At 48.0% G+C, this 27925-nt stretch overlaps 7 protein-coding genes and 1 non-coding gene across 8 annotated transcripts; 4 read left to right on the top strand and 4 right to left on the bottom strand.

Annotated features, from left to right (window-relative positions):
- Window positions 1–368: 368 nt before the first annotated feature.
- EI90DRAFT_2936593 (Metalloenzyme, LuxS/M16 peptidase-like protein) lies at window positions 369–4772 on the bottom strand (the record flags this gene model as incomplete). Its single annotated transcript, XM_039055161.1, has 15 exons — window positions 369–874; window positions 932–1381; window positions 1489–1588; window positions 1679–1770; window positions 1829–1949; window positions 2136–2349; window positions 2408–2472; window positions 2532–2627; window positions 2686–3203; window positions 3264–3435; window positions 3484–3573; window positions 3628–3770; window positions 3830–4334; window positions 4385–4423; window positions 4506–4772. The coding sequence occupies 15 exons, from the start codon at window positions 4770–4772 to the stop codon at window positions 369–371; spliced, it is 3378 nt and encodes a 1125-aa protein (XP_038911019.1).
- A 3760-nt stretch (window positions 4773–8532) lies between these two features.
- EI90DRAFT_3077631 (uncharacterized protein) lies at window positions 8533–9126 on the bottom strand (the record flags this gene model as incomplete). Its single annotated transcript, XM_039061732.1, has 3 exons — window positions 8533–8646; window positions 8724–8905; window positions 8954–9126. Coding segments are annotated over 3 exons (469 nt in total), but the record flags the coding sequence as incomplete, so codon positions are not given.
- Window positions 9127–9861: 735 nt separating this feature from the next.
- Window positions 9862–10217, top strand: EI90DRAFT_3077628 (uncharacterized protein). Its single transcript, XM_039061731.1, has one exon. The coding sequence runs from the start codon at window positions 9887–9889 to the stop codon at window positions 10154–10156; it is 270 nt and encodes an 89-aa protein (XP_038911017.1). The 5' UTR covers window positions 9862–9886; the 3' UTR covers window positions 10157–10217.
- A 1443-nt stretch (window positions 10218–11660) lies between these two features.
- EI90DRAFT_3077625 (uncharacterized protein) lies at window positions 11661–13702 on the bottom strand. Its single transcript, XM_039061730.1, has 4 exons — window positions 13450–13702; window positions 13228–13370; window positions 12631–13173; window positions 11661–12580 (listed from the first exon to the last, which is right to left on the bottom strand). The coding sequence occupies exons 2-4, from the start codon at window positions 13316–13318 to the stop codon at window positions 11817–11819; spliced, it is 1398 nt and encodes a 465-aa protein (XP_038911016.1). The 5' UTR covers window positions 13319–13370; window positions 13450–13702; the 3' UTR covers window positions 11661–11816.
- Window positions 13703–13889: 187 nt separating this feature from the next.
- EI90DRAFT_3020013 (uncharacterized protein) lies at window positions 13890–15212 on the top strand (the record flags this gene model as incomplete). The annotated part of the gene is made up of 8 exons (XM_039057452.1): window positions 13890–13913; window positions 13965–13988; window positions 14069–14154; window positions 14186–14238; window positions 14500–14516; window positions 14568–14637; window positions 14777–14863; window positions 14914–15212. The coding sequence occupies 8 exons, from the start codon at window positions 13890–13892 to the stop codon at window positions 15210–15212; spliced, it is 660 nt and encodes a 219-aa protein (XP_038911015.1).
- Window positions 15213–17346: 2134 nt separating this feature from the next.
- On the bottom strand, window positions 17347–17420 carry EI90DRAFT_t222. Its single transcript has one exon. It is a non-coding gene; the product is annotated as a tRNA-Ala (tRNA).
- Window positions 17421–18530: 1110 nt separating this feature from the next.
- On the top strand, window positions 18531–20639 carry EI90DRAFT_3077620 (uncharacterized protein; the record flags this gene model as incomplete). Its single annotated transcript, XM_039061729.1, has 3 exons — window positions 18531–19082; window positions 20367–20491; window positions 20578–20639. The coding sequence occupies exons 1-3, from the start codon at window positions 18880–18882 to the stop codon at window positions 20637–20639; spliced, it is 390 nt and encodes a 129-aa protein (XP_038911014.1). The 5' UTR covers window positions 18531–18879.
- Window positions 20640–21145: 506 nt separating this feature from the next.
- On the top strand, window positions 21146–21712 carry EI90DRAFT_3020012 (uncharacterized protein; the record flags this gene model as incomplete). Its single annotated transcript, XM_039057451.1, has 4 exons — window positions 21146–21389; window positions 21428–21497; window positions 21545–21572; window positions 21614–21712. 4 exons carry the CDS (start codon window positions 21146–21148, stop codon window positions 21710–21712), a joined length of 441 nt encoding a protein of 146 aa, XP_038911013.1.
- Between the last annotated feature and the right edge of the window lie 6213 nt (window positions 21713–27925).

Genomic DNA, 27925 nt, shown 5'->3' with positions numbered 1-27925 from the left:
ACATGGGATATTGCAACTACGACGGCAATCATGTCAAGCCCAGCAGGGACAACTCTATTGAGAAGAGTTGGAAGGGGTTCCAATTGGGAGTCACTTGTCCAAACAGGCCTGAGGGCGGTGAGGGGACCAAAATCACTGCACATTCCTTTCAACGGTGACACGTAGCCCTTGCACACCAATGGGAATGAAGTACGATCTGCCGCATTCCTTTCAGTACTGAACACGAAATCTATACAGGCTCATTGCACATTGGTGACACACGAACACGATGCAACCGTCATGGAAAATTGCATGGATTCTAAAGCAGAAAACATTTCTATTTAGAAAAACGAATCAAATACCTCCCTACACATCTATCTGTCCATGCATTACAACTTGGATCCAAAGTCAGAATAAATCTCTACCGGGTGCGCCGCCTTGCCCAGAGGCAGGGTTGATTTGAACTCGGCAATATCCTCAATAAATATCGTTCCCTCGGGGAGTTTCGCCGGCGCATCTGACCCGGGTTCCTCGAGAGGATACATCTTGGCTAATTTGGGCATGAGAGTGATCAGTTGGGCGGCGACTTTCTTGTCGAATTCTGGCATGTCCTTGTCGAAGTAATCCCTCCACGCGGTCTGATTGACCGCCACGGAGAACTGCATCGCAGCAGCCGCGTTGTATGGGCCTTCCTGGACTGGAATACCTGCAGCCTTCAGGTGTTTGAGAAGCTCGGCGGAAGCGGCGAGTGACATGCGTGGGGATGGAACAGTTTGAGAGTAGATGTGAGCTGATAGCTTGCTGCGAGTCGGAGATGATGGGTGAATGTGCGTCATCAGGAGGGAAAGGACTTCATCTTTCGTGATCGTTTTGAGAGTTTCGCATTCAGTTTCATCTAGGGAAAAACTTCGCATTTAGTGAATCTCCTTGACGAACAAAACAGTGAACTTACGGCGTAGGAAATCATTGTAACCGTCGTGAATGTGGCTCCAGAAACGGTTCGTTTCCTGTCGCAGATTTTTTAATTTGTCCAACTTCTTGTCGATGAGACTTTGTCTTTCTCGGTCGAAGGCTTCCGCACTCATATCAGTGATATAACCTCTCAGTTGCTCCAAGAAAGCATCCACTCGGGATTCGAGGTACGTGGGAGAGCGCTCGCTCTGTACAGTAAATTTGAAGCCTAGAATGCCGGTCGTGGTCCATGTACCACTGAAGACAATATACCCTAGCTGTTCCTTCGTTCGAAGTTGATCGAAACAGGGTTCGCGGGTGATTTGCGCCAGCAAATGCGCCGTGGATCGAAGACGGACGTCGGTGCTATCTCCAATTTGACAATAATACATAATGCTGGAGTTAACGTCATCCTTGTTGGGAACAGGTGTCTCGACTACAAAGCTTTTGCCTGTTCGTTGGTTGTAAAAATCCAATGGACGTAGGTGATATCGATAAAGTTTCCGAAATGTCGTGTTTCATTAGCATGTTAACCAAAGGGGAAATAAGGGGACGAACCTGGTGGCAGGATGTGGCTTCGTGTGGATATCTGTTCGATTGGGGTGAGACCTCGGGTACTTAATATATCCTCCACATCCCGCATAACTGAAATGGCGCTCTAGATGCACCACCAGCGAGGAGCGGCGAATGAAAAAAGAAAGATCAATTAACGGTGCACTTGCTTATGTTACGGAACGGTGATGCTTACATCCTTCGAAACGTTTCCATGAATGAGTGCTTTGGAGTGCGTACGTGAGAGTAAAATCTGTAGGTGCTTCTGAACGTCTTCGGCAGCCACGACTGGACGAACATCTGAAGCCTCAACAGGTGTAACTCGGAATGACAAAGTGAAACATACACTCAAGCTCGTTCAATCTTTCGCGAGCGCTCCATGCTTGCTCTCGGATGATTTGTGCAATTTTGAGCTCAGCGAGTGTATGTGGCTGGTCCAACTCGGAGTTCTCCCACTCTTGGCGAAGCTAGACACGGAATGGGGATTAGTAAACACGGATGAATGATGGACTTGGGATGGAATGAAAAAGGGGAGGCAGAGGGATGCAAGAGGAAAAGAAATTAAGTTGAATTTCAGCGGTCAGGAAAAGCCGGCATTGAGAGGCAATATTGAAAAAAGCGTATGGTAAAGCAAAGAAGAAACGTTACGTCACCTGTTCCTTCAGCACGTCATATCGCTGGGGATCAACGACGAAGTTTTTGACTTCCGTCAAAATTGTCCGCAACAGAACTGGCAGCTTGTCGCTGTAACCAGTGACCGAGACATATATGCCATCGCTTTCCCCCATAACCCTGTAACTGAGGCCAGCGAGATCGGCATCGTATGTTCTTTCCATAAGAGCATCTTCGACGAGGTTACCGATGAGTCTGGAGATGAAATGTTAGACCAATAATAAACAATTTCCCAGGCACTTGAGTCGCATACCTTGTCATTACACGGTTCCGGGGTGTTATAGCTGACAGAGGGCTAAGCAAAAAGGGGAATGTTTGCTTAATAAATAACGCGGGGCCAACAAACAATCAAAGAAATAAGACCTTTTGATTCGTACAATAAAGGTTGCTCTTGGGACCCAAAATCGATCATCCTTCTTGTACCACAGTGTGGATAGCGGAGTTTCTCGTATCTTTAACGGTCGCTTAAGCGGCTTGAAAGTAGGGATGGTGAGCATATGTATCTTTCAAAACAATTTCACGCCTACGTACCTCGGTAACTTCTTTTTTAGCCACCTCGAGGTTGGTTGGGATGAACGCGTTGGATCCTGGCATGGCCAATCCCTCCACAACAAGACCATCGCTCACGTTCAAGGGGCGAACCAGGTACTCAGTGCCATACCATTTCTCCTTCTCCCATTTACCGGCATTCTTGCCGTCGGCAAATAGTGGCTCCCTAGCTATGTGGATTGCACTCCAGTCTGCATCGTCGCGCGCCATCATCATAAGTCTTGCTTTGGTCAGAGTCATCCCCCTCAGGGTCTCTCGCACGGCAACCTCGTCAAACTCGTATAGTAGTGTTCCAGCGCTAAGAATGTCCTCGCGTGCGTAAGGTTTGGCCAGAACCTCTGATAAATGCGTCACATATTGGTCTGGGGAAGTCTTTTCGCTGAAGCGGAAGTCAGTCTGGGCAATGGTCTTCATTTCATTGAAATGCCAATCAGCAATGGGTGAGGAACGCAACAGTTTAATGTACGCATCGACCGTTTGGACGATGGATGCATACTTGGCTGTGTATGAAGGTATTAGCGTGGCGTGAAAGGAAAAAAAAAAGGCTAGAAATGGCTTACCCCATCCTTCTTTCGTCAGGCTCATCGAAACACGGAAGTAATCCCAGCCATTTTCCCTGTCTCCAGTGGACGATGCACTGTGGAGTGCAGTGATCCAACCTTGCTTCTTGAGAACAGAGCAAATGGACCCCACGCCTTCATGACCAAGGAAGTGACTGATCACTCGAGCTGGCTGCGCACCCGTGAGCCGAAGTTTCACAATACTTCAGAATGCACATACCTTCGTCTTATATAGTGGTGCGCTCCAAGGGACTACCCATCGAAGCTCTAGGGCACGGAAATCCATCACGGTTTTGGCAAAAATCGTTGTCTAAAGACTTGTTAGCAGCCATCCACGCCATGGTAGAAAGACAGAAGTGCTGACCCCTTCTTCATCTGGACCCCAAGGGGACACTAGTTTCGGGTAGGAAGATGGTTCTAACGCATCGTTACGGAGAGGGGGTAGATTCCGATTAGGGATTGGAGAAAACAACCTAGTCGTCAGCTGAATTAAGGACTCGATCGGCTCTGTTCTCGATCGTTTTTAGATAATGCGGCTGGCTTCACTTGAGCGGTGATCTACCAACCTTTTCCGAGTATAGCCAATGTCATCCTGTTTGCCGAGTAATGCTTTGAGTACCAGTCCAACAAGATCCGGCGAACCTCTCGCCCCGCCAGACCACCATCCTCCGCTTCGGGTTCGGCTTCAGCGATATTGGCGCTGGTGGGAAGGTCGCCATTCGCCGCGCCATTTGCCGTGCCACTCACAACATCATCCTCCTGCGGCTTCTTCTGACCCATCAAGCTCTCATAATTTCCGCTCCCAAACTTGCTCCAACGATTCCCAGTTGCACTTAACGACTTGTCTAACTGGAAGAGACGCCACAGGTCGTTCTGCATGTTTTTCTTGTTTTCAGAATCGACGGCATTGACTTCTCGCGCAGTACCAGAAGGGGTAAATAGGGGAGAATGAAAGAATGCAGAGAAGCGCTCTAAAGCCCCTTCAAGAGCTGATGCTGAGATGTGGAAATGATAGTTGGTGTTCGTGGTCGATGTATATGCATTAGTCCCACCCCCATGTTGGGAAACGTACTGTAGAAATGTCTATAAGAGAATTGTATGTGAAAATTCGTGAAACATACCTCGCTGTATGCGTTCTCCTTGGAAAATTGTTTTGTACCCTGAGGACAGATTGTTGCGGTCATTCAAAAGAACCTTATTCTCGTGTGGATCTCAGGACACCAGGAAGATCCTAAGACTCACAAGAAAGAGCAAATGTTCACAAAAGTGTGCCAGTCCAGGACGGTCGTCGGGATCGCTGAGGTGTCCAACACCAACATTGAGACTGGCGGCGGCCTTGTCAGTAGAAGGGTCACTAATTAGGAGGGCCTGTAACCCGTTATCTAGCGTTATAAGCTTATACTGGCGATCGTCCTGCGCGGATTGCACCATCGGCTTAGTAAACTCCGAGTAGGAACTATGCACGTCGCGCCAGGCATTGAAGGTCGCTGGTCTCGAAAGGACAACCATGCTGTTGAAGGGGGTTCTAGGTAGTTTAAAGAACTGGAAGAGGGTATGGGGACGTAGTCGTGAACGAAGGAAAGGCAAAAGCATTTGTATTCTATTATAATGTTGTTTGATTACTTATTTAGTATGGCGCTATTTTGCGACTTGCTGCAATAGATTCTTCGCGCGCAATTGTTAGTTTGCGACTGTTAGGGTACTCCGCGCGCAACTTTTGGCACACAAGTTCTGCATGAGATGTTTTTGCTAGGCAGCTGACCAACGCTTATTGCAATCTACCGCTCCCGGTCCAGAATCCTGCGAAAAAGGGCTCTTATCCAGCGCATGTTATTGGACATCTAACACCTGAGCTAGAAACATGAACGTTCCTGCGTTGGTTCTTCCGGAGGATGAAAGGCCACCCCAGACCTCTATTATGCCCACTGCAACAACGCCAAACCACCAGAAATGTTGTTGCTGGCGCTGAAAATCCCACCGAAAATCCTACCGATCCCGTCGATAGTGAGTCAGCCATTTGCAGAGCCTTGGGTACCCCTTGTTCAATCCTTATCAGAAACGATTTCTATGTTATTACCGGCTTGGCAGCGTGGCACCGCCGAAGGATCTTTCCATGACACAATCGCTTCAAGCTCGACTTTGCCGAGCTTTGTTGCCGGTAGCGACCGAGCCTTCTGCTTTCCCAGAACCGGCCTCGGTCGACGATTTTCTCTTCGAAGTAAGAATCGATATTATGATGCCTTGAATCCTCACTCATCCTCATCCGAGTTTTAAGCTTGATGAGGGAATCGAGCCCTCACTCTTCTCCTCCCCTGCCCGATAAGACATCTTCTACAACAACAATATCGTTTCGTGACCGACATTTTCCCGGCTAACACCCACTTGGTCCGATGGTTCATCCACAATCATTGCCCCGTCATTTACATCTTCTACATCGTTCACATCGTCTTTAAGGAAGAAGGTCGCTAGCATTGCGTCGGCAGGCGCTTTCTTCGCCGAATGCTTGGACTCGAGGCCATATCTGCCCGAACATTCTGCGAGAGCTTATTCAATAGTTGTCGTGCTGTTAATGCCAGGATCGTGTGTCCGTTCAACGATAGGCGATTTTCAAGGGGTGCCGCATCGATTCCTCATCATGCGTGTCACTCGAGCCGATGGAAGGGAGTTCTACCTTCAGTTGGATCGCAGACTGGACCACCAAGTTCCCTTGTTGTTGTTGTTTGGGGCACGGGATTTGGGAACCTCACGCGTAATAGATACGGTATGTAACGGAACCCTTTGATGAGTTTACCGCAGCTAAGAGGCAGTACTACTCGATAGGCTGCTGTTTCTGGTAGACTCGACCACCTTCTTGACTACGCCAACAAGAAGTCGAGCGTAGATGCCATCCTGGTCTTCCCCACTCCTGCTCCTTTAATCGTGGCTACCCAATTCTGCATGCTATCGCAACCTGGTCACAAGCCAACCAAAGTGTGAATGTCCGACTCTATGCCGTCATCTGTTGATCCAACTCACTACTAGGACAATTATTGGTTTTCCGCTTCCACCATTCAGGACATGTTGATGCACAGGTTCGGGGCACTAAATGAGAGAGGGTCTCTGAACCATCCCGCAATCGGTGCTGTTGAGACGAGACCACAATCAAAGTTCTGTCATAATATGCATATTGCAAGAGAAATTGATGACATGCAATTCTAAAATTTGCTGGTTTAATCGCAGACTTAAAGTTGGCGAAGGCTGTCAAGTCCGTGCTCGACGCTATAAAACATCACCATGTGAGAGACCCGCGTGCCATGGTAGTCACCGTATGTAACTGATCCGTTTGAGCCCATGCAGGAGTCTGCATATCATGCAAGAGTTTTTCGCCACCCAATACATTTCAAGTCCTCTTGTCCACCGAAGGATGAATCCATGCTGCACTGTGACTCGTAACATCCTGATATATATCTCCAGCGAATTGATCCGGGCGCGGTACCATCGCTGGAAAGTCATCAAGAAGATTGAGATTGTCACCCATTTACATATCAACTCTTTTGGCATCGCCAGTGCGTCTATGATCCTCCTCATTCAAACATGACACATCGGTATATACATTTCCCACTGCAGGCCTTTTCCGGGACTAGTACGTACGTGGGGTTGAGGTTGTGCTGTCAACTCTGAACTCTGGAACTAGTGGGGACAGCTAGTGCAGGCTGCAGCTCATGGATGATCTACCGATCGGACAATTTGGCACCTCCAAATGAACAATGGACATTCCCATGCAATCTCCAAAGTGAATTCAGAAAGATAATATAATGGCGATGCGGCTGAAGTTTGCAATATGTTACCATTAATATAATTGGAATACTTACTCTTCTTTGCGATCGAATTGGACTCGCAAGATGATGAAATAATGAGTGCTTCTTAATTCTTCACTGGTTTTGTGGCCATGGGCATCATGCATGGGTGAAATTAATCAAGCATGCCGAGGCACGAGAAAAACTATAGATCGAACGATGGCTCCTATTGGCTCATGGCTCACCTGTGTTTTTTTCAGGGGTTCAATACCGGCCAAAGCCCGTCATGCAACAATATATAATATATGCCATGTAATTAATCGCAGCTTTGTGCCAACTGGTCGATCGAGCAAGCCCGGGATGCATATATTAGCGGCCTAGCTCGTCTTTATCTCTACTTGGAAGTATATGTAGCCATTCATTTATTCCTTCAGGTATATAGCGCATTGGGTGCAACAATATTTCCGACGATGTGTACTGCTGGGTGCTGGATTGTTTCTCCATGGAATGGATAGCAGTCAACCACGGCCATGCACCGCAAGCGGGGGACGATCCACGGCCGGCCGAGTGATCCCCGCCCCATGGTATTTTTCTCCAGATGGCTGTCATCTAGTCCTCAACCTGTACGGATGACATGCATTGTGCGGATCTGCCAGGATGCAGCGACGTACTACGAGAGTGCTTCTTCGGGAAACACATATATACTAGTGAGCTAGGCCAATTCTTGTTGCATATCCACCAGATAGCATTCATCTGGTTTCGGCCTCGTCCGATTGCACGGTGCATGTCTGGGATGCGGTAATGGGAGCGAGCCCTTCGAGAATTGAACGGACGTTACTCGCGTGGTGAATCTTGTGACATCTTTGCCCTGATGGCCTTCGTCCAGTGGCCTCGGCCTCGTACCATCACACTGTGCGAGTTTGGGATACAACAATAACAGGGGAGCCCCCCCCCCTTCCAACAGTTGGAGGATCATGATTTACCTATCTGGTCCGTTTCCGTTTTCACCAGATGGGCAATATGTAACCTCCGCTGAATCAGAACGTGCATATCCGAGATGCATCAACAGGAACGCTTCTTCGAAACAGTACTGGATCGAGGAAGCCTTCAGCGTCCATTCTGTGAAAAGTTTTCACCCCAGATGCAGAATGTTATCTGGCCTCAGCTTTGGAGCTAGGGGGTGGTACCTAACATTTCTGGAATGTGAATGTGGCAAACATGCATGAACCCAAAGTGTGAGCTAGCAGCTAGCAGATCGCGCAACGTCCAAAGCTACCTCAACGGGTGCCAGCCGCGATTGAAACCAGCGCGCGGGAAGAGCATCCCGATGTTTTGACTAAATCGGAGGCTTCTATCCGGCCGCCACAAATTAAGAGCAAAACCGAAAAAGTTGGCAACTGCACATGTTTCCTTAATCGAGGGCTTGCTCGAGTGGCGTGGACAGCACCACTTGTATACTATGTAAGCGTGAACGTCGGTTTAGAAGGCCCCACCAATGACGTGTCTAATCATCGGGGTAATATTACTACCGAGTATGGAACTATTCCGTATTACCACTGCAGCGAGTCGGAGCCCACTCCCTTGCCTCGCTGGGTTCAAATTTGACGCTGACAAAGATTGCCAGGGGTGCACCCGTTAGGGCCAAGGTACTACTCTCATATTCCATTCGATTGCATCGATAGACACACCGTCAGACTCGGAGTCTCACTCGCAACTAGCATGGTGATGGTGAACAATGGAGCCTTTTTCGTTGAGTAGCGCCGCGCCGGATTTCTCAGATAGATCATTTCCGAGAGTGGGAGTTTTTCAGTAGTGATGATTATCAAGATATCATGTTCGCACTCAGGACCCTTGAACACATTTCGACTTGGTCGATGTGTTCAAGGCGGATCTGCATTGAGCTACTGTAATTACGCTAAGAAGTATGGGAGGGTAATGGGAGCGGACATGCATACCGGAGATTGGGATTGCCGGGTGGCGGAATACTTATAATGGAGAGTGTCCATTTTTGCATCTAGGAAGTTGATCCCCGGGCTGAGCACGAGGTAGGCGGTGGAATTGATAATACTCAATAAGCTCGCAGCCATGCGTGTGATCAGGTAATACTAAGCGAATTCTCCTTGCCTAAGTGGCTCCGATTGTCACGTGTGTGTTTCAGAGGTCAACTCAGTCTCTTGGCAATTTCAACGTTCTGTCCTATTCCAACGATAGAATTATGCAATTACAGTGGCTGCAATTGCGAGCCATCGGGCCATATCGGCCGCCCACACACTGTACACATCACATCATCCCGTCCGATCCTGTCTGTTATCTCTGCATTTGCAATACGCTCAATGTCCGAAAAGAAGCATGTGTGTGCATGCTGCTTAGCTTAGGAATTGGGCAATCCATTTGAAGTGGCGTGCGCGTCCATCTGTGCGCCCCGCATGAATTTGGATGGTATTATCCGGAGAACTTGGATGAAAATGGACCTGTGACTTTTGTAAATATTATTAGATAGAGTATCCGTCAAACTAGTTACTATAAAAAGAGCGGTTGGCACTTGATGTAAGTTGTTACATGTAACAACTGAATAAGATTTGAGTAGCCACAACGCCCGCCAGCCACCGAAGTTGAGCCACCACCAGGGAATCATCCAAGCGCCATCGTGCAAAAAGGGTTTTGCCATTCTGTTCCAATTGTTCCTTTGAAGGGGTTACCCCTAGCTTGCCAGCCTCCTTCGGAAAAAAATGTCTGCCCAAATGAGTTCATTGTGGCAAATACTTAAACCATGCGCACGGGGGGGGGGGGGTCCTCATTGGCCGTTTCTCGCCAAACACACTCTCCCCCCTCTCTCTAAGCCTTGAGATGTTCTTTACCGTAGTTTTACAAGCCCTTGCCTACTTTGGCCTCATTTCCAATGCCCCTACGCCATGGGAAGTTGACCAACCTCAGGCTCCTGCCTCAGCCCTGTGGAACGGCCCGCTACCGTTCCCAGCCCCTCCGAGTGAACTTTGGGGTTACGCAAACGGCATCTACGAGGCGAATGTCGGCCACGCTCTCAACGTTACTCACGGGCGTAGAGTCAGCGTCAAGGTACTCGGGTATGTCTTTAGGATTGTGAAAACTCCTTCCTAGGCGATGTGCTAGAGAGGAAGCTTGCTGAGAGTATCATTATTGGGCGCGCGCGCCTGACAGAGGGAATTGGACGAATCCGGATGGATCGTTACTTGCAAAGATCCTTCCTGGCATTGGAGGAGATCAAGGGTACAAAGATGCTGCCACATTCCATCAAGGTTATTTTCGTAACTCCCCCCCCATTATATCTCTCCGATAAAACTCATGTTGATATGAAATCCCTTGCATTAGATATTCGGCAAACTATGCAATTCGCGAGCGATAACAAGTACGGTTACGTGCAGTTAAAAGGTTATAGAAGTGGTAATAGCGTTTGGGTCATCATGTACGTATCATCTTTCAACAACATCCTGGGGGGTTTTTCGTTGCGTTAAACGCGGCCGTTCCACACACACCACACCACACAGAACGGTGGAGACAGACTCAGTCGCTAACCTCAAATTCAATAATCGACTATTGTATTCCGCTGCTACGTTCGATGGCAACAGCGTAGTGGCTCCTATATGGGCGCTGGTGAGTTTGAAAAAAAAAAATCAGAACATCTCAATCCATCCATCCGCTCATGACAAAAACTGCCACGCTCAAATCCTTCCTCTCTGTTATAGGGACCGCCTAGTACGTCAGCCCCACGCTCCAAATGATGGCATTGAAAATTATATGGCTTAGTGAACCCTTTTTTGATGATTTCCACTACGACAATTTTTGGTAGCGTTTCGCTCTCCCCCTTATTCCACGACCCCCCCCCCCCCGTTGTGCCTTGCTCCAGATGATCCATGCACTGTTGTATCCTAAATACTGGCTTACTAAACAAACATTCTTGTAACGAGTAGGCAATCCCAACCCTTCCAGCGGATAAGTACACCCACGATCGAGACCAGTACGTCTGTGCATATTTATGTACGTATTACAATGAGAGTATAGGTAAAAATCCTATCTGTGCAACGTACGGCCGACATCGTCTGGCTCCCTGGATGCCTCTTCCTCCGCATATCAATCCCCCACCTACGTCAATGCATTCTGATCGGGAGACTCCCATCCCCATCACTAATCCCATCAATCCATGCATGTAGAGCCTCTGCAATGTAATCCGATATCCATCGCTCCTTCACCTCCCTATATAATCCTACTGGGAATGGCGGAAGTTCGACCGCGTCTGGGGCCAATCACCGTACTCGCCTGCATAAAAGTCGCACGGTGGCCACGGCACGTAAGCCTGGGCACGACGTCTCCTTTGATGAACGCGAATATGGAAGTGGTATGAGTGGCCAAGGGAACGGGATCCATATACAAGCACCCCAGATGGCGCCTAATGGATTTTTGTGATCGCTCCGGGTCAGGCTCCTACATTTGCAAAAGTCCTAATGTGAAGTCATTTCTGGTCTCAAAGTCCTCGGCTGGACAATGCAGCGTGAATGTGCCTGGTGGATGTCTGCTTTGATGGCCTGTAGTTGGTGCGTCACACGGATGTCAGGATCTATGTTGGATATTTGAATGTATGTAAAAACCCCTCATTTTCGCCGTCGCCTCAACTAAGCTTGGTAAAAACTTGCTTGCGGATACGCTCTTACTCCCCGTCTGAAAGCTACCACATTGAGCAGAAGGGACCAACGGCCCATGATGTGCAAGATTAGCGAATTGCATCGTGATGACTCTCAACGTCTCAGTCCGACATGTCCATCTCGATGCTCAGTGAGTCATCACTAGCATCAGTATTCGGAACTGCTGCAGGGTGTAAGGTGCAGGGCAGTGGTGAACTATGAAATCCGGAAGAGGGAAGGGGTTGTGAAGAGATTTGGAGGTGGCTAGCAGCGTGGAGATAGGATGTCCACATTTCTGGACGCCGCCAAGGATAGATTGTTCCGGAAGTTGAGGATGTAGTCATGGTGCCATGGACAATTTGCTTCCACAAGGCAGCCCGATCAGGTGTGTAAGTTAACCAAGACGCATCGTTCAATGTCATGGCAGAGGGTTTCCGATTTTGATGATCGAAGGAAGGAAGAGGGTGAGTGATTGGTGAGACAGGGAGTGCAGCCCATTGAAAGAGGGTGGTTGGGTATATCGCCCAACGACGAGGTGTGGATAGTCTTGTGGAATGATTGCTGCCTGGTGCCGATTCTGGTCCTGTGGGGTTGCACGCTTCAGCAAGCGGTTCTTCGACTTCACCTGAAATTTTCCAAGAGAGGGCCTGAGATACGACTGATGGTATCCACCTCGGAAAGCTTTCCCCATCTGTACGCTGTGTTTGATCTTGAGCCTGGGTCTCAGGTGGCAGAGATATGAACGCTGTTTCGACAGAGAACTCATCCTCAGCTCGTTCCCAGGGCAGAGACATCGGCTGAGTCTCTTCTTCCGTTCGGGGAAGGCACTTGGTAGCTGGGGGATCGAAGATCTCCAAGATGCGACGCCTCATTGCCTCGTAAGGATCTATCAGAATCATGAAGTTCACCAAAATATTTGACTTGAATATGCTCCACCTTCAATGCTGTAGTAGCCTGGTGGGTATCCCCACTTCAACATCCCACCATCGCATCCTTCGTCTCTTCCAGCATACCAAGGCAATTCATCTTCCCTTCTCTGCAACACTCTCACCGCCCAATCCTCATTCATTTCCAACGCATCCCTCAGTTCATCATCTTCAAGCCCCAAGGCTTCTCGCAGTTCCGGCACAGTGATTTTCCCAGGAGAAAACTCATCTACCCACTTGAGAACCTTGTCGCGTTGCTCATACCACTCATGGATTCGATAGCCGAAGCGGAATGTGCTGGGTCGAAGCTCCTTAAGCTCCTCTCTCGCGAGAGCAATGCGCGCAGGATCCCTAGGATCTGGACAAGCGTGAAAGGAATGGAAAGTCGAGCCACAATTGAAACATGAGCGTTTGCTGATATGAGACGCGTGTTCACTGAAAGGATCACCCAGAGTAGTTGGTATGCCATAAAGATATTCGAGATCGGAATCCGTGACAAGATTATGATGCTTTTCTGTCCCCTCACCCACAACATCAACATAGAACGATGCGCCTATCATTCAATCGTGAACTTCAGGATAACTGGGAGTATGGAAGCGACAAGGACCTTCAAAATCGGAACCCATCAAGTTGATGGCGGCTTTCCCTGCTTGAGAGTCCATTTTCTCAACGATTCCTCGACTTCGGGCTTCCCCCATCTCCCCTTGGCCACGAGTTCGCCTTCTATGTGCAAGACTGGAATGTCATAGACTGTGCTCAGCCCGAGCAAAGAAGAAAGTGAGTACCGCTGATATCTGTGCCACGCTAATATATGGTGAAAAGCTCTCACCGTATTTTCGCTTCCACTCCTTCTGTGCTTCGTCTTGAATATTTATGATGGACAATTGGAAAGGTGTATTGACTCGAATTTCAGCGAGGGCTTCCTTGGCAGTCTGAATGGCAGTAAATGGTAGAAACCCTTAGGGGAATGGAATGTTGTTCAAACACACGTCACAGAGTGAGCAGGATGGACCACTGAATAAAGTCAGCCGGGGTATACGAGGTGGCATTACACTAGTGACGATGGCCGTGGCCTCGGCATCATCCGATCGTACCGTGCTGTCCAACCACATCAGCGATGTCATACTCATATGTCTCTCATGCATTATTCATCGCAGAATAGTACAGCGAATAATTCTCCTCTAAACGCAGTGAATCCTCTAGACCTCGCTTGGGCGCGCCGATCGTTTGAATGCCGCACCAGTATTCTAACAGAGAGTATCCCACCCAATGGAAGATGTTCTCGTACCGCAGGTACAAATAAGGCACTGCTCATTTAGGAGATTGTGAATAATCGATTTTTAGGCTTTTGCTATCGCCGTTCGAAAAGTAGGCTTGATTGAAACAAATGCTGGCAAACCCCTGGCAAATTGCTCCTGCCTTGATCATTACCTTGTTCGTCGCAACAGGCCTTGCCAACCCCTGCATTCCACCTTTACGTATTCCCGACCGCCGCGATACAAACCCAGCGCTTGGACCAATTAATGGTCCCCCGGTGCTCATCACTCTATCACCTTCCACAACAGGACCAACTTCCAAGCACTTGTAGCAGCGGCGGACTCATGTGGAACAGGCTCTTGTAAGTCACCCCTCTGGGATAAGTTGTTTCTGGAACCAGCCGGCGCTTAGCCCCCTTTTTCCATCAAGTCTTCTGTCCTCCCAAATGGTGCTGTTCCGATGGGAGCGCATGCGTACGGTCAACTCCTTGAAATACTTTAGGAGTGTTCTTTTCTGTGCTTCCCCAGTGCACAGGTAGCAACAGTGGGTGCTGTCAGCAGGGTTATTTCGTCAGTTTTCCACTTCGCTTCGGCTGCATAATCTGAGTGATTATCCACCCTAGTGCTCCTTGACAAACTCGTGAGCCATCCAGTTGTGAGCATTATGTGGTTACTCATGGATGCATGGTAGTTCTCGAACCTAGTGCATCCTGAATGGCAGAGTGCCCTGTGGGAACGGTCATTGCAATCCAGGGTTGTATGTGAGTGCTCTATACGCATGCTGCCCTACGTCTCAGTATCGTTCCGCTCATGTCGCCTGGAATAGTGCTATGAAAATGGGTCCGTCGATTATATGAATCATAATTCACTCTCTCATGGTCGTTATTGCTTATTCTCCAGTTGCATTCCGAATGGTGGGACACCTTGTGGTACTGCTCATTACTGCCCACGGGGGGACACATGTTGCCAGCCCGGTGTCAGCTGTATGTAATAACACTCGCCACTTATAGTGTCCTCGATGACTATATCGATTCCAGGCTGTAATCCAGGATACGCATGCGGATCGGATCATTCTTGTTATGCCAGCAGTTCGAGCCCCGCTACTCCGGGTTATACATCCCCTCGAACCTCCATACCTACTCCGACCCCCACCACTCTTAGTACCACTGCCGCTGCGGGTTCCGCGGCCTCTGCCCCTGCCGCTGGCGCCTCCGTTGCATCTTCCACCGCTGTCTCTACCACAACCTCAGCATCTGGTCATACGCTCAACTATCCAGATTTGACAGTCTTTTTCGGGACAGTGATCGTACCGGTCCTTTCTCTGATTTGGCTATGAGATTGTCAAGTATTGTCATTCTTGTATTACTATCGAACCTCTGGCAACTTTTGATCTGGGCTTGAAGCTTTGAACGAACCCATCCCACAATGTATGATTATGTTGCACATCTCCCCTGGAATCAACATTCACGTTAATAAAGGCACCAAATGTTATTCCGCTCTGAGGCTATGGTGGTTCAAGGGAGGGCACCCTCAATCCTAACCCATGCAATCACTGCCAGATCCACTTCTAATCGGTTCATGGCGGCGTTGAATGGTGCCTGGATGATTAACGAGCTTTCCGACTGATCTCCGGAGCTGACAGTAGCTGTCGGCTATGTCGCTGAAATGTTCACAGGCGAGGAATTTGTGGGTCGGGAAGGATGCACAACTCGGGCTGCTGTCCTTGTACCTTATGTATGTAGCGTATTACTCCCCCATGTTGCGCTTCCTGGTTGGGTGGTTGCTCTCGGGTTCGCTAAGGTACTGATTCTTGCTGCCCTCCCGCATGGCAACCATTCGAAGTGCAGTTTTCACCTAGGCGAAATGCCTGTTGTTTCGCAGCCAATGTCGTAACGCGCTGATCCATATAAAGCGCTTCAACCATCATGGAAATGCCCCTTTAAATAAGGGATGTCCACGTCTCTAACCCCAGACAGGCTTCGGAACTTGACACTAGTGACCACCCACGATCTCCTTTTATGTATCCTATATAATCGCATTACAGCGGTTTTGTGAGAAAGTGGCAGTCGAAAAGTGAAAGGGTATTGAACCCTTTCGTAAAAAATCAATTGAGAAAATGGGTAAATATTGGGAATTTTTATTTTCAATTCAAAAAATTATATGCCAATACAGTAGAATAAGCGCCATTTTGCATTGCTGTCCTAAAGTTGATACCTCAGATGGCCATGCCTTCTGAGAGACATAATTAAGAAATGGAGTTTCAATGGTGCTGAGGCATGAATCAGTTCGTGATCTGAAGGGCTGTCTGGAGAATTTGGAAAGTAGTGCAAGTGGGAGGTCGAGAACAATGGTCCAAGTCAAAACACCTCCATCACTCCAGCATCTTCGAAGACTGCAATTTGTCTTCTAAGATGCCGATGATATTTGCAGGACCAGTTCGCTGGTCTGGGTTGTAGAATGAACAAATCGGTCTTAAGGCATCGGGGTGATGCAGTAGGGTATGTGGCAAGTAGCTCACAAGGACATTGCAAGTAAATACCATAGTGTTCCATGAAAATCACGTCCAGACCTAGGCAGGTTACCAGCCTCTATTATAGTCCAGACCCAAGTTATTCAGTTTGTGACTTGCCGTGGTTGCCGACTTTGTCAAAGGGATACCTTGCCTGTGAGGAATCCAGTGAACCATGCATTCACTAATGTGGGTGATCTCCTTGGGAGAGAAGGTTTCAGAAATCAGGGTGATGAGCTGCTTTGTGTCTGGTGTGGTGTGGCTAGTACCCATGAAACAGTGGTGGTGGTTGCAGAGCTGGTCCAGCAGTGCGGTCATTGTCAATATATCATCAACGGGGAATGGCCATAGGGCACTTATTTTGCTATATTGACATGTTCTTTTGAATTGAAAATAAAAATTCCCAATATTTATTTCCCCATTTTCTCAATTGATTTTTTATGAAAGGGTTCAATACCCTTTCACTTTTTGACTGCCACTTTCTCACAAAACCACTGTATGATTATGACTTATATGAGTGCTTGGCTAAGAGAATTGGCTGTTGGAGGAAGGGATCAAGTGATCTCCCAAACCATCAGGGAAGGGGTACCCCCCCCTGGCATAACGGGCGAGTAGTGTATGGATGCATGCTAGAAGTCCTGGGTTCGATACCAGGCTTGTCCATTTTATGTCATTTGCCCAGTCATGCTGGTTTACATCATAAGAATTTGGAGCTCTGGATAAGTCCAGTAGTTGCACCGGATACAAATTTCCTCATTGGCTGCTTAGGCTTTTATCATGTATGTAAGTGCTTCACCTCACGAGAAGAGTAAGTTAATTAAATATAAATGGCCATATTCAATGGAAAAAGGAAGCCAGTTAGCCTCATCTGATAATCGTATCTGGGCTTGGCATTCACTGGCATTGGATAGCTGCGGACTTGGTGGAATTTGCATGTGGTCTTTTAGGGAAACCTAAAAGTTGGACATACTGGGAATCGAACTCCAGTCTTCTGGATTGCGAACTCAGTGTGCACAGCCATTACACCATATGCCCTGTTAGGCTGAGGTGGTTATTTCAACAGGACTTGTGAGAGTTTTGATGAAGATGACATTGGGGCTGTGCTCAACCATTTATAGGTGATGTGGATGCCAATGTCAGGGTTCAGCACCCTGCCCTAGGGTGCCCCAGGCTCCCCAACCAATCCCTTCCTCCCATTCCTTCATTGTTGCCTTGTTGTTGCCTTTCTGTGTTGTGTATCCACGCGCACGGGATAGCGTGGGAACTTTCTGAGCGAGCAGCTTGCCCAGAATGTTCCCACAGGTCACAGCCACAGTTCTGGGCATGCAACTCGCCCAGAACGTTCCCACGCTTACTGGGCACTGCCACCTGGATGTTCCCTCCGGGTCACACTACACATAGGAGCTGTATAGTTGTGGGCATGTGACCCATTCCTTTATATAGCAACCATGCAGGGAGATGAGACCTTTACCCTTCTTCTCATCTCATGCCCCGCATAGGCAAGTGTATATATTCCCTTCCTTTTACTATACATCTCATGCCCCGCATAGTGTGAGGACAGGTTAGATGGGGGTTGAGGTCAGGGAGCCTCCGAGTCCGAGGCCAGGCCCTGACAGCCAACCCCAACTTGGCAAAACCAAGATACCAATTAACCATTTGCTGCAACTGTTGACCTCTTTGTCAGTATCCCCATTGTTCGCTCACAAGTTGCCGCATGTGAACTAAATTATGCCAAGCATGCTGCAGCATGTCAAATCCGATATTGTTGGATATGTCCCAAGCAACCACAGCTCATGTGTTGTGACGACTCAAGCATGGGACCCCTTTTGGAAATGCTCCATTACAGTATCTGCACGCTTCGTGACCCACATTCATGACCACTGTGCACACCAAGGAGCCAGGCATGCAATGTCTCCTTGGCTTCGTACTGTCATATCCGTGCATACCCGACCCCGACCCGACTTCCGGACCTCCACCCTCTTCACCTCCGGAGTCATAACCTACCGCTGCCGTTCCGATACTCACCTTCGGTCCTGGCAACACACCTCCTCCTTACCTCTCACCACCCTCCTACTACTCCGCTCCCCCTTCACAACACCTCCACCCTCCCGTTATCCTCCTACACTTCCCCCGTCCACTCCGATACTCACCTTCGGACCTGACTACTCTCCTTTCTGCCACTCCTTCTCCCCTTACCTGTCCCCTCTCTCCTCCCTCCGTTACTCCTCTGCCACCCTTCCGCCAAGTTACGACCTTCCACCGCTGTTCCGTACTTTGCACTCGGACACCGCTCGTACCTTACTCCGAGCCTCCGTCATAGTCCCCACCTTGGACTTTGACTCCACCTCGGCCTTAGTCCATTGCATTGGTGACCTCATACTACGTAAACACCATTGCCAATATTCCTCGGACTTCCAACCCCGCCTCCGTAACCTCTGTAAGCTCCGCAACCCCCAAGCTTCACGGACCGCCTTCGGCACTCTCGCCGCCTGTAATGTATTTCTCGCGTTTTCCCTTCATCCCTATTTGGACTACTGCTTCTTTCTATTCTAGCCAGTTAGTCATCATCCCCACTTCCCCTCATCCTCCTGCCCCTCTGGGCCTCGCCCTCTCTACCTCCTTTCGGACGTATCACAGGTCTTGCCCTATGACCTTCGGTACCGCTCCGCCCCCTCTACCCTTTGTTCCCATTCGGACGTTGAAAGAGGGCTCGCGGCTCTCGATGCCGACTAAGCTCGTGGGGCCAAACTCTCCAAAATCCTACTTTCTTGACTAAACTCGCTATGCTCTCGATCCTTAACTCCGTGGTGAGTTCTCCGGGATTTCCGCAAGGTCGGGCTCAACAAATCCACTACCCACTTGTTGCAGGCTAGATTGTTGCCCTTATTCCTACTGTTGGAATCCACTCACTCACACCCACTCTAGTGCGTCCTAGCACCTTAGAGAAATTGGGGGAAGGGAGAACTTCTTTTTTTTTTTAAACGGTATTTCGTAACTTAGTACGACAGAAATGCAAGAGAGCTAGCGGCTCTCAGCGCCAACCAAGCTCGTGGGGGAAACTCTCCACTAAAACCCTTTTCTCCACTGGCCTCGATCCTAAAACTCCGGGAAATTCTCCGGAAATTCCGCAAGGTCCGGGCTCAGTGTCCACTACCCACTCTTTGTGGGTTAGACGACTGCCCTTACTCCTACTGTTGGAACTTCTAACACACTCACACTAACTCTGACGCGTCCTAGCGCCTTAGAGAAATTTAGAGGAGGGGAGAACTTAATTTTCAATCCCGGTATGTACAGGATTATAAGGAATAAACATTTTTAGAAATGATTGATGGGAAATATTGGCGCCATATGGCTCCTGGACCCCATCGTAAGCGAAATATTTGAAAAGGGCATCAAAGGAATAAAAGAATATCATCCAATATATCAAAATGATGGTAAAAATGTGAAAATATGAAGAAAATCGAGAATTTATCAATGATTTCACAAAATTAGTACCCGAAACTGGAAATGTGGTTGGGAACAACCTTTACGCGGCTAAAGAACATTTTTCCCAATTTATTTGATGCCTTGGGAATGTGTGAAGCATGCTTTTCTGACTTCCCGCTTGCCTAAATTGAACTTCCCACGCCCGCACATGACCAGATCCCGTGACCCGCGCCGTGGCCAACCTCCCCAACACTTAACTCCACCAAATCTCCACCGATTGGGACGATATTGACATCGACGGATTCGCAAGAATTAGGAGTATTTTTAGGTACCAAGTTTGTATCGAATTATAGAACGAATGAAGATGATTTTTGAATGGTGTAAATGGATATCCGAGCCGGCTCTGCGTGTGGGCGATTATCCCGCCTACAACGTCTTCGTTCCGATTCGGTCACCCTTTGTTCTCTTTGTGCTTTTGCCCCTTCCATTATATATATCGGTGCTTGTACATACTTGTTTTGGTTTAGTCCGAAATCGACCTGAAATGCCCCCAAGAGACTTCCTGCTCACCTACTGTGAAATTAAGGACCAAATGGACAAACAGCAATGGCACAGCGCTCCGCTTGAGTCGCTGAGGCCAAGGTCCCTCCACGCTAAGTCTCCGATTCCACTCCGGAGTCGTCTGTTTCCGCCCCATTCTAACACGTACATAACAAAACTCATTTATGTAAATGATCAACTGATCATGATGGAATGTATGTTCAAGCCAATTTTGGGGGGGATGCGTTCATCCCTTTCTTGTACAGTCAATTCCTGACATTGATGTAAGATCCCCCTTTGTTTCACCTATCGGGCCTGCCACTTTTGTGGGCGATATTACAAGGTGGGGGGGCGAAGCTAAGGTTTCAAGCAGCCAGGAAGGATGGAAGTGCTGTCAAGCCTTCCTTAGTCATTGGATGACTGTGTGCTTGTGGGAAGAACCAGTGATTCCTATGCTTTTTTTTGGGCATTCTCAATTTATGTTGCAAGCTTCTCTGACATGCTGATCATCCCGCTTGAGCATGGATACTAACCTTGTTTGGTCAAGTGATCACAGTCCCAAGCAACCCATGGCCTTGATGGTGACAGAGGAGTACCCCCATTTTGCGGCTGATTACCATGGTGGGTCTGTGGACTAATCATGTCAGACCCCTGCAGACCAATAATTACCCTCTTATCAAAATGAGACTGTATAACTGCTGCACAACCTATATAAATGAGTCTATGAGCATGTTGAAAGGCACCCAAGAAAGAGCTCCTCTTGGGATCTAGTGTACTACCTGCATGAATCAATGATGTTGAAAATGTTTAGGCTGATTTTCCCTGCCTTCATCCTTGCCTTGTTCTTTTCCAAAAGCTTTGCCAACCCAATCGTTCCAGCCTTGCCCATTCCAGACCGCCGTGATAATATGAGTCCTGCTCCTGGACCATTTGGCACACTTGAGGGTCACCCCTTGCTTGCAGCCGAGCCATCTTCCTCCCACAAGGGAGCCGGTTCTGAAGACCTTGGAGCCTCAGGGGGATGTTGGCAAGGCTATTGTGAGTCCTCTTGGCTAGGTCATCGTTTCCTTAACCAGTTCTCTCACAGCCTCTTTTCCCTGCTAAGACTTGTGCTCGAATGGTGGATGCTGTCCAAACAGTTATTATGTGGGTTCACATTTTTATTCTACTAAAAAAAACGATTTGGCTGATAGACTTTTCGTTCTAGTGCCATGGACAATAGTGAGTGGCTGCATGCAGGCTACTATGATGATGTGGGATAGATATTCATCAACTTCATCATCATGTCAGCTGCCTTCCCAACAGATCTACTCCTTGCAGAGGTCACCATTACTGCTGGAGGGGATTTTACATATGTTTGATTGATATCTCTGGATTGGACTTGTTGACATGCATCACTATAATAGTGTTATAAGAATATTGTGTTTGTGTTGAATCATTCTATGAAAGCTAAGGTCATACTCTTATTCAGTAACCCCACAGGTGCTTCCTGAAAGGAGCGATTCCTTGTGGTGGTGGCAATCTCTTCTGCTGGCCTGGAACTAGATGCTGCAATCATGGAAAGTCATGTATGTGATTACTGGCATCACTTAGTCTTTTCTCATCACAAACATATTTCCCAAAGGCTGCTATTAACTTGAAGGATACGCTGTGTGCATGGTGTTCAAAGTTGGTGAATTGGCCTGCTGGTTCTAAAATCTCGCAAGAATGTCAGAGTCAGGATATCTAGATGGATGCTTGGTTTGGCTTCTGACTAGGAAATATTCTTCTCTCTTGTTTTTCATTGACCATGTAACTATGTTGTTTGCTGTCACAAACCTCTCACAAACCTCTTGGCACTAACGAGTGTGGGAATGGAGCATGAGAGTCATGAGATCACAAGCCAGAAGTCACTCAATTGAGGCTAGTGACCTGTAAGAGAGGGTAAACATCTAGCAAGATCAGATTATAGAAAACCATAGGGATGAGGCTGCAATGGAGCCGGGGTTGGACCAGATGAGAGTAGACCACTGATTAGAATTGTTGGCACAAATATATGTTCTGAGGTTGATCTCCAACACAGATAACTCCAAAAACCCCCACAAAGCCCCCAAAGCCCATGCAAGATCTCCTCACAATGGATGAGCATAAAAATCCAGATCCAGGAGGAACAACAGGACTGAATAGGACCAACACCTGCCAGACTAGGGTAATGTATAACACCAGCTCAACCACCCCCAAACAACCCCACCTGGCACTCCCCAGAGGTGGCAAAAAGTTCACACTGAGAGGGCAGACTGGACAAAACATTTCAGAAGATCCCAGCCCCTGGGGGAACACAGTGGCTGACTGGAACTGAACAGCACAACTGGGCAACTTTGACCAAGACACCACCCCACAACCATCCCCAATCCAAGAAACACTGATTACCACCAGTATCCCAACACTCAGTCCCAGTTCACCAGAACTGGTACAGAACCAAGATTTGGAGGATGGAACATATGATGAACCTGACCTACATGACCAGGAAAACCAAACCCAATCACCCTCTGATATGAAATGTTATTCTTAGAACCAAGCCCAGAGGATAGATTAGAAGATGAAAACCACTGCATCATGGATGCAGCCAATGAATACATGGATGTCGCTGTGGAAAGAATCCTACACATCCAGAAAGCAGGACTTTGGCAATGCTGTTGCAGGGATAAACCCTTGCACCACAAAACAGTGCCTTTTCATGTACATACAGTGGTGAGTGTAGTTGGGGTAGTCCTGTGACTGCACAGCCACAACTATACAGCCGTGACACCTAAAACACCATACTCTAGGACCTCTTTTAGTGACAGTCAGTGAGGCCATGAGACTACTGTCCCCCCTGTGAGCCTGTGTGATGTTGGGATGATTTCCCTGCTACAATGCCTCCTCCCAGCATACACCCACTGGTACCTAGGACTGCCCAAGGCTACATTCCCCAACCCAGGCTTCACAAAGCTGGCTGGAGACCTTGAGGAATGCCTCACAGAGGCTGAAGCTAATGTATCATGCTTGACCAGAATGTTGTAGGAGTGCATAATGGGTGTGCTCAATTTCATGGAACCTTATGTGGTAAATACATCAAAATTGGGCTTCCACCCTTGTACATTATTAGGAAAAAAGGAATTATAGGGGGAGTAATAAGAAAGAAGAAAGAGGGTTTTTGTATGAACCAAAAGAGCCTTTCCACGAAGGAATTGGTTGAGATTTGGTGGAGAAATTCTGTCAGGGGATGTCTCACAGGTCCCCATGACCCCCCCCCCCCATGGCCCACAATCCTAAAGACAAACAGCCCTGTCCAGGGCACACTGCTGTGGGTAAGAAGGTGAGAAGGAAACTAACTTCTCACCTTCCCACAGTGGCCCAATAATCAAAAACTTCCAGAGATATCTGGAAGTCACATGAGGCCTGAGACCCAGGGCCTGGGGCATCTGGCCGCATGGAGCATCTGGCACAGGGTGCATGCAGGGGGTGCAACAGCTGGGTGTGCATGCAGATGCAGGTGCAAGTGTGGGTGCAAGTGTGGGTGTGGGCTAGGTCAGGGTGTATTCCCTGACAAATTCAAGCTGAGAAGTCCTCATGTGCAAAGTCTGTGCACTTGACTGTGACAGAAGAGGACAATCTTGGGGTCATTAAATCCAGAAAAATACCCAAAGACTCAGTGTTGAATTTCACCCTAATTGGTCCAGTGGTTGTGGAAATATTAAGGGAGATTCTGATTATTGAGCATGACAGGAGTCATGGGACTATATGAACTATGCAGATGCTCATGTGTGGGCCAGTCTCAGCAGAATTCCAAGGGAATACAGGCTAGATAAATGACCAAAATGCTAAAGAAGTCATTGGAGGAGTCTTGGAATTATTTGGTCCAAGTTTCCCTGTGATGGATAATCAAGATATGTAAGATAGGTGACACACATAAGTTGTCACTATATTGGCTAACTCTGAATGTGGCTGTGGGGTGCAAAAATATGGACTCACCACTGGTGAGTTGAGAGACAGTTGCTCACTGAACTTTGGTACAGTGAATTTATTGATATCACAACCAAGAGGCAAATTATACATCCAATTTTGAAGCTATAAACTCTTGTATCATCTCACAGGTGGCTTCAGCAGGTATTTGATGATGTCCACAGTACTTTTTCACCACCCAGGCTGCTTCTCTGCCATCCAATCCTCGATGGTAGCCATCCATGTATTTAAGAGATTGGTTCACAAATCTAAGAAGCAGGCAAATAAGTTTGAGAGATAAGAAAGAATTGGGCTAGGCATGCACCTGCACATTGAAAGGAGGGTCACAGACTCAAGTGCCATCTTCAAATTACTCTTGTTAGAACCGGGCGGAAACAGACGACTCTGGAGTGGAATCGGAGACTTAGCGTGGAGGGACCTTGGCCTCAGCGACTCAAGCGGAGCGCTGTGCCATTGCTGTTTGTCCATTTGGTCCTTAATTTCACAGTAGGTGAGCAGGAAGTCTCTAGGGGGCATTTCAGGTCGATTTTGGACTGAACCAAAACGAGTATGTACAAGCGCCGATATATATAATGGAGGGGGCAAAAGCACGAGGAAAACAAAGGGTAACCGAATCGGAATGAAGACATCTGAACGGGAACAAAGGGTAGAAGAAGCGGAGTGGTACCGAAGGTCATAAGGCAGGACCTGTGATACGTCCGAAAGGAGGTAGGGAGGGCGAGGCCCAGAGGGGCAGGAGGATGAGGAGAAGTGGGGATGATGACTAACTGGCTAGAATGGGAAGAAGCAGTAGTCCAAATAGGGATGAGGGGTAAATGCGAGAAATACATTACAAGCGGCGAGAGTGCCGAAGGTGATCCGCGAAGCTTGGGGGTTGCGGAGCTTACGGAGGTTACGGAGGCGGGGTTGAAAGTCCGAGGGATATTGGCAGTGGTGTTTACGTAGTATGAGGTCACCAATGCAATGGACTAAGACCGAGGTGGAGTCAAAGTCTGAGGTAGGGACTATGACGGAGGCTCGGAGCAAAGGTACGAGCGGTGTCCGAGTACGAAGTACGGGACAGCGGTGGAAGGTCGTAACTTGGCGGGAGGGTGGCGGAGGAGTACCAGAGGGAGGAGAGAGGGGAAAGGTAAGGGAGAAGGAGTGGCGGAAAGGAGAGTTGTCAGGTCCGAAGGTGAGTATCGGAGCAGATGGGGGAAGCATAGGAGGGTGATGGGAGGGTGGAGGTGTTGTGAAGGAGGAGTGGAGTAGGAGGGTGGCGAGAGGGGTGGTGTTTGGTTTGAGGTGAGTATCGGAGCAGACGGAGATAGGGGAGGAGAGGGGAGGAGGAGTAGAGGTGGTGTGAGGGGTAGAAGGAGGTGTGTTGCCAGGACCAGAGGTGAGTATCGGAACGGCAGCGGTAGGGTATGACTCCGGAGGTGAAGAGGGTGGAGGTCCGGAAGTCGGGTCGGGGTCGGGTATGCACGGATATGACAACTCTGTACATCCTCAATCTTGGATGAGAATGGTGCCTTGCGATATATGCACTTTGAAAATCCCCATATCTGCTCAATGAAATTCAGCTTGCAGTGAAACTTTGGCAAGAAAAGCACATCAAAGCCGGCTGCATTGCAGTGTGTGGTCAAGAGACAGGGTACATTGATGAAGTCATCAGAGTGGAAGAGGATATTTTGGCAACAGCATTGAGCAGATGTCTTGTGACATTTGAACTTTTCACACTGAGCCAGCAATGATTGGGCATTTGTGTAGCTGCATTCTTCAAGCAGTGTTGCCGTTCCTTTGAAATAGCTAGGGTATGTTGGGTGATCACTGGGATAATGGAGAGTCTGGACTTCACGATTAGAGACTGTGTCTGCCATGTGCTTGACAACAGTCAAAGGTTTCCCATTAGGGCCATAGATGATCTGCCCACTATTGTTGTGGGAAGGGACAGTGACACCCCAAGGCTTGGGGTTTTTAGGCATTTTGAGAGCTGATAGGGAATCTTCAGTGTGCTTTGAATGTGTATGAGCATTGTCAAAAATGAGAACATGTTTTTCCATTGGATACTTCTGATGCAGAATGTTCATTGCTTGAGTTGCTTGTTCTAGAACCTCATCATTTGAGAAGTAGCCATCGCAAGCCTTGCCTGGTTTGATTGTAACATGCACATCTACTCCATCACCTTTGAGCCATCCATGATCAGCTGATACAAAATCGGTGATCATGAGAGATGCTCCATCCCCTTTGGCATATGGCTTTGCAGTCTCGGAACTGTGGACCCAGCAGATTTTTTGATGGTCATGGGCATAGAAGATGGATTCATTGTGGAACCAGGCAACAACATGCTTCCCACTGGCAGCTCATTGCTGTCATTGTCCCACTTTCTCATTGACTTTGCATACTCTTCCATGGCAGGCAGAAACACCTTCTGGCAATACTCAACAACATCTCCCTGCTCATGGCCATCTGAATATTGGCCTTTCTTCTCTCTTTGCCAATTATCCAAAGCCATTGTTGTGCTGTTCAGACTGAGATTGGTTTGTCACAACCTAAGCATGTCTTCATCTCTTCTGTGCTCAGAAATTGGACAACATCTAGGGCAGAAATATAGGGCCCAATGCCTCAAAGGTGAGTGTTATGGAAATGGGATTTTCCCATTTTTAGCCTCCTATGGGCTCTATGCAGTAAAATATCACGTGACATGTATATAATAACAACCTAACAAACAATTATCACCAAAAACACCCAATGTTCCTGTTATTGTAAACACCACTGTTACAACATCTGTTACATTAATTGTAACATCTTCTCAATGTCACAGCCCCCTCCTGCACCCGAATGCTATAGAAATGGGCCAATTAGGCCCCATTTTTATAACAGTGAGTCTGGATTTCTTGTTTAAGATCTTCATCTGCAAGAAGGATCGATGATTTCCAGTGTCCATAGACTTGTTACCTCACATAGAAAAATCGCTTGATGATCTTGTTGCTGCCAATCAAACTGATGAGGAGAAAATCAAGAAATCCAATAAGCGGGCTATTATGAATATGCGAATCCGATGCGATCAATATGTTCAAACATATATTGAGTCGGTCCATGATGCAAAAGAAGCCTGGGAAATACTCCGGAACGAATATGAAGATTCCAGGAGTCATTTAAAACTATGCTGAATATATCAGGATCTCTGAGTCGCCAGGGACACGCTCCCGGAATCGGAATTTGCTATGGCTCTTATTACATTGCTTCCATCATCTTGGGACAATTTTATTGCATCAGTTGATTTCACAGATCTGGTGGAAATGGATGATAAAAAGAGAAGGGCAGCAGTTAACTTGATTATTTCCAGAATCAGGGGAGAATCCAATCAGCGCAAATCACAGAACAATTCTACCACGCCTACAGCCTTCAATCAATTCCAACACAAGAAATCCTAAAACAAGCTGGATAAATCTAACTCGGAGTGCTGGTACTGTCACAAGAAGGGACATTGGATACAGGAGTGCCGAAAAAAGATTGCAGATGAAAAGCGGAAGGGTGGAGAGAAAAATGCAAATATCGCATCCAACAATGGAAATGATACGCAATCATTTGCCTTTGCTGGAGCGAAT

This window comes from Cantharellus anzutake (genome assembly GCF_015039405.1).
Source record: "Cantharellus anzutake strain C23 chromosome Unknown EI90scaffold_69, whole genome shotgun sequence".
NCBI lineage: Eukaryota > Fungi > Basidiomycota > Agaricomycetes > Cantharellales > Hydnaceae > Cantharellus > Cantharellus anzutake.
Note: the sequence above shows the minus strand (reverse complement) of the source record. Positions and strands in the feature narration are given on the sequence as shown.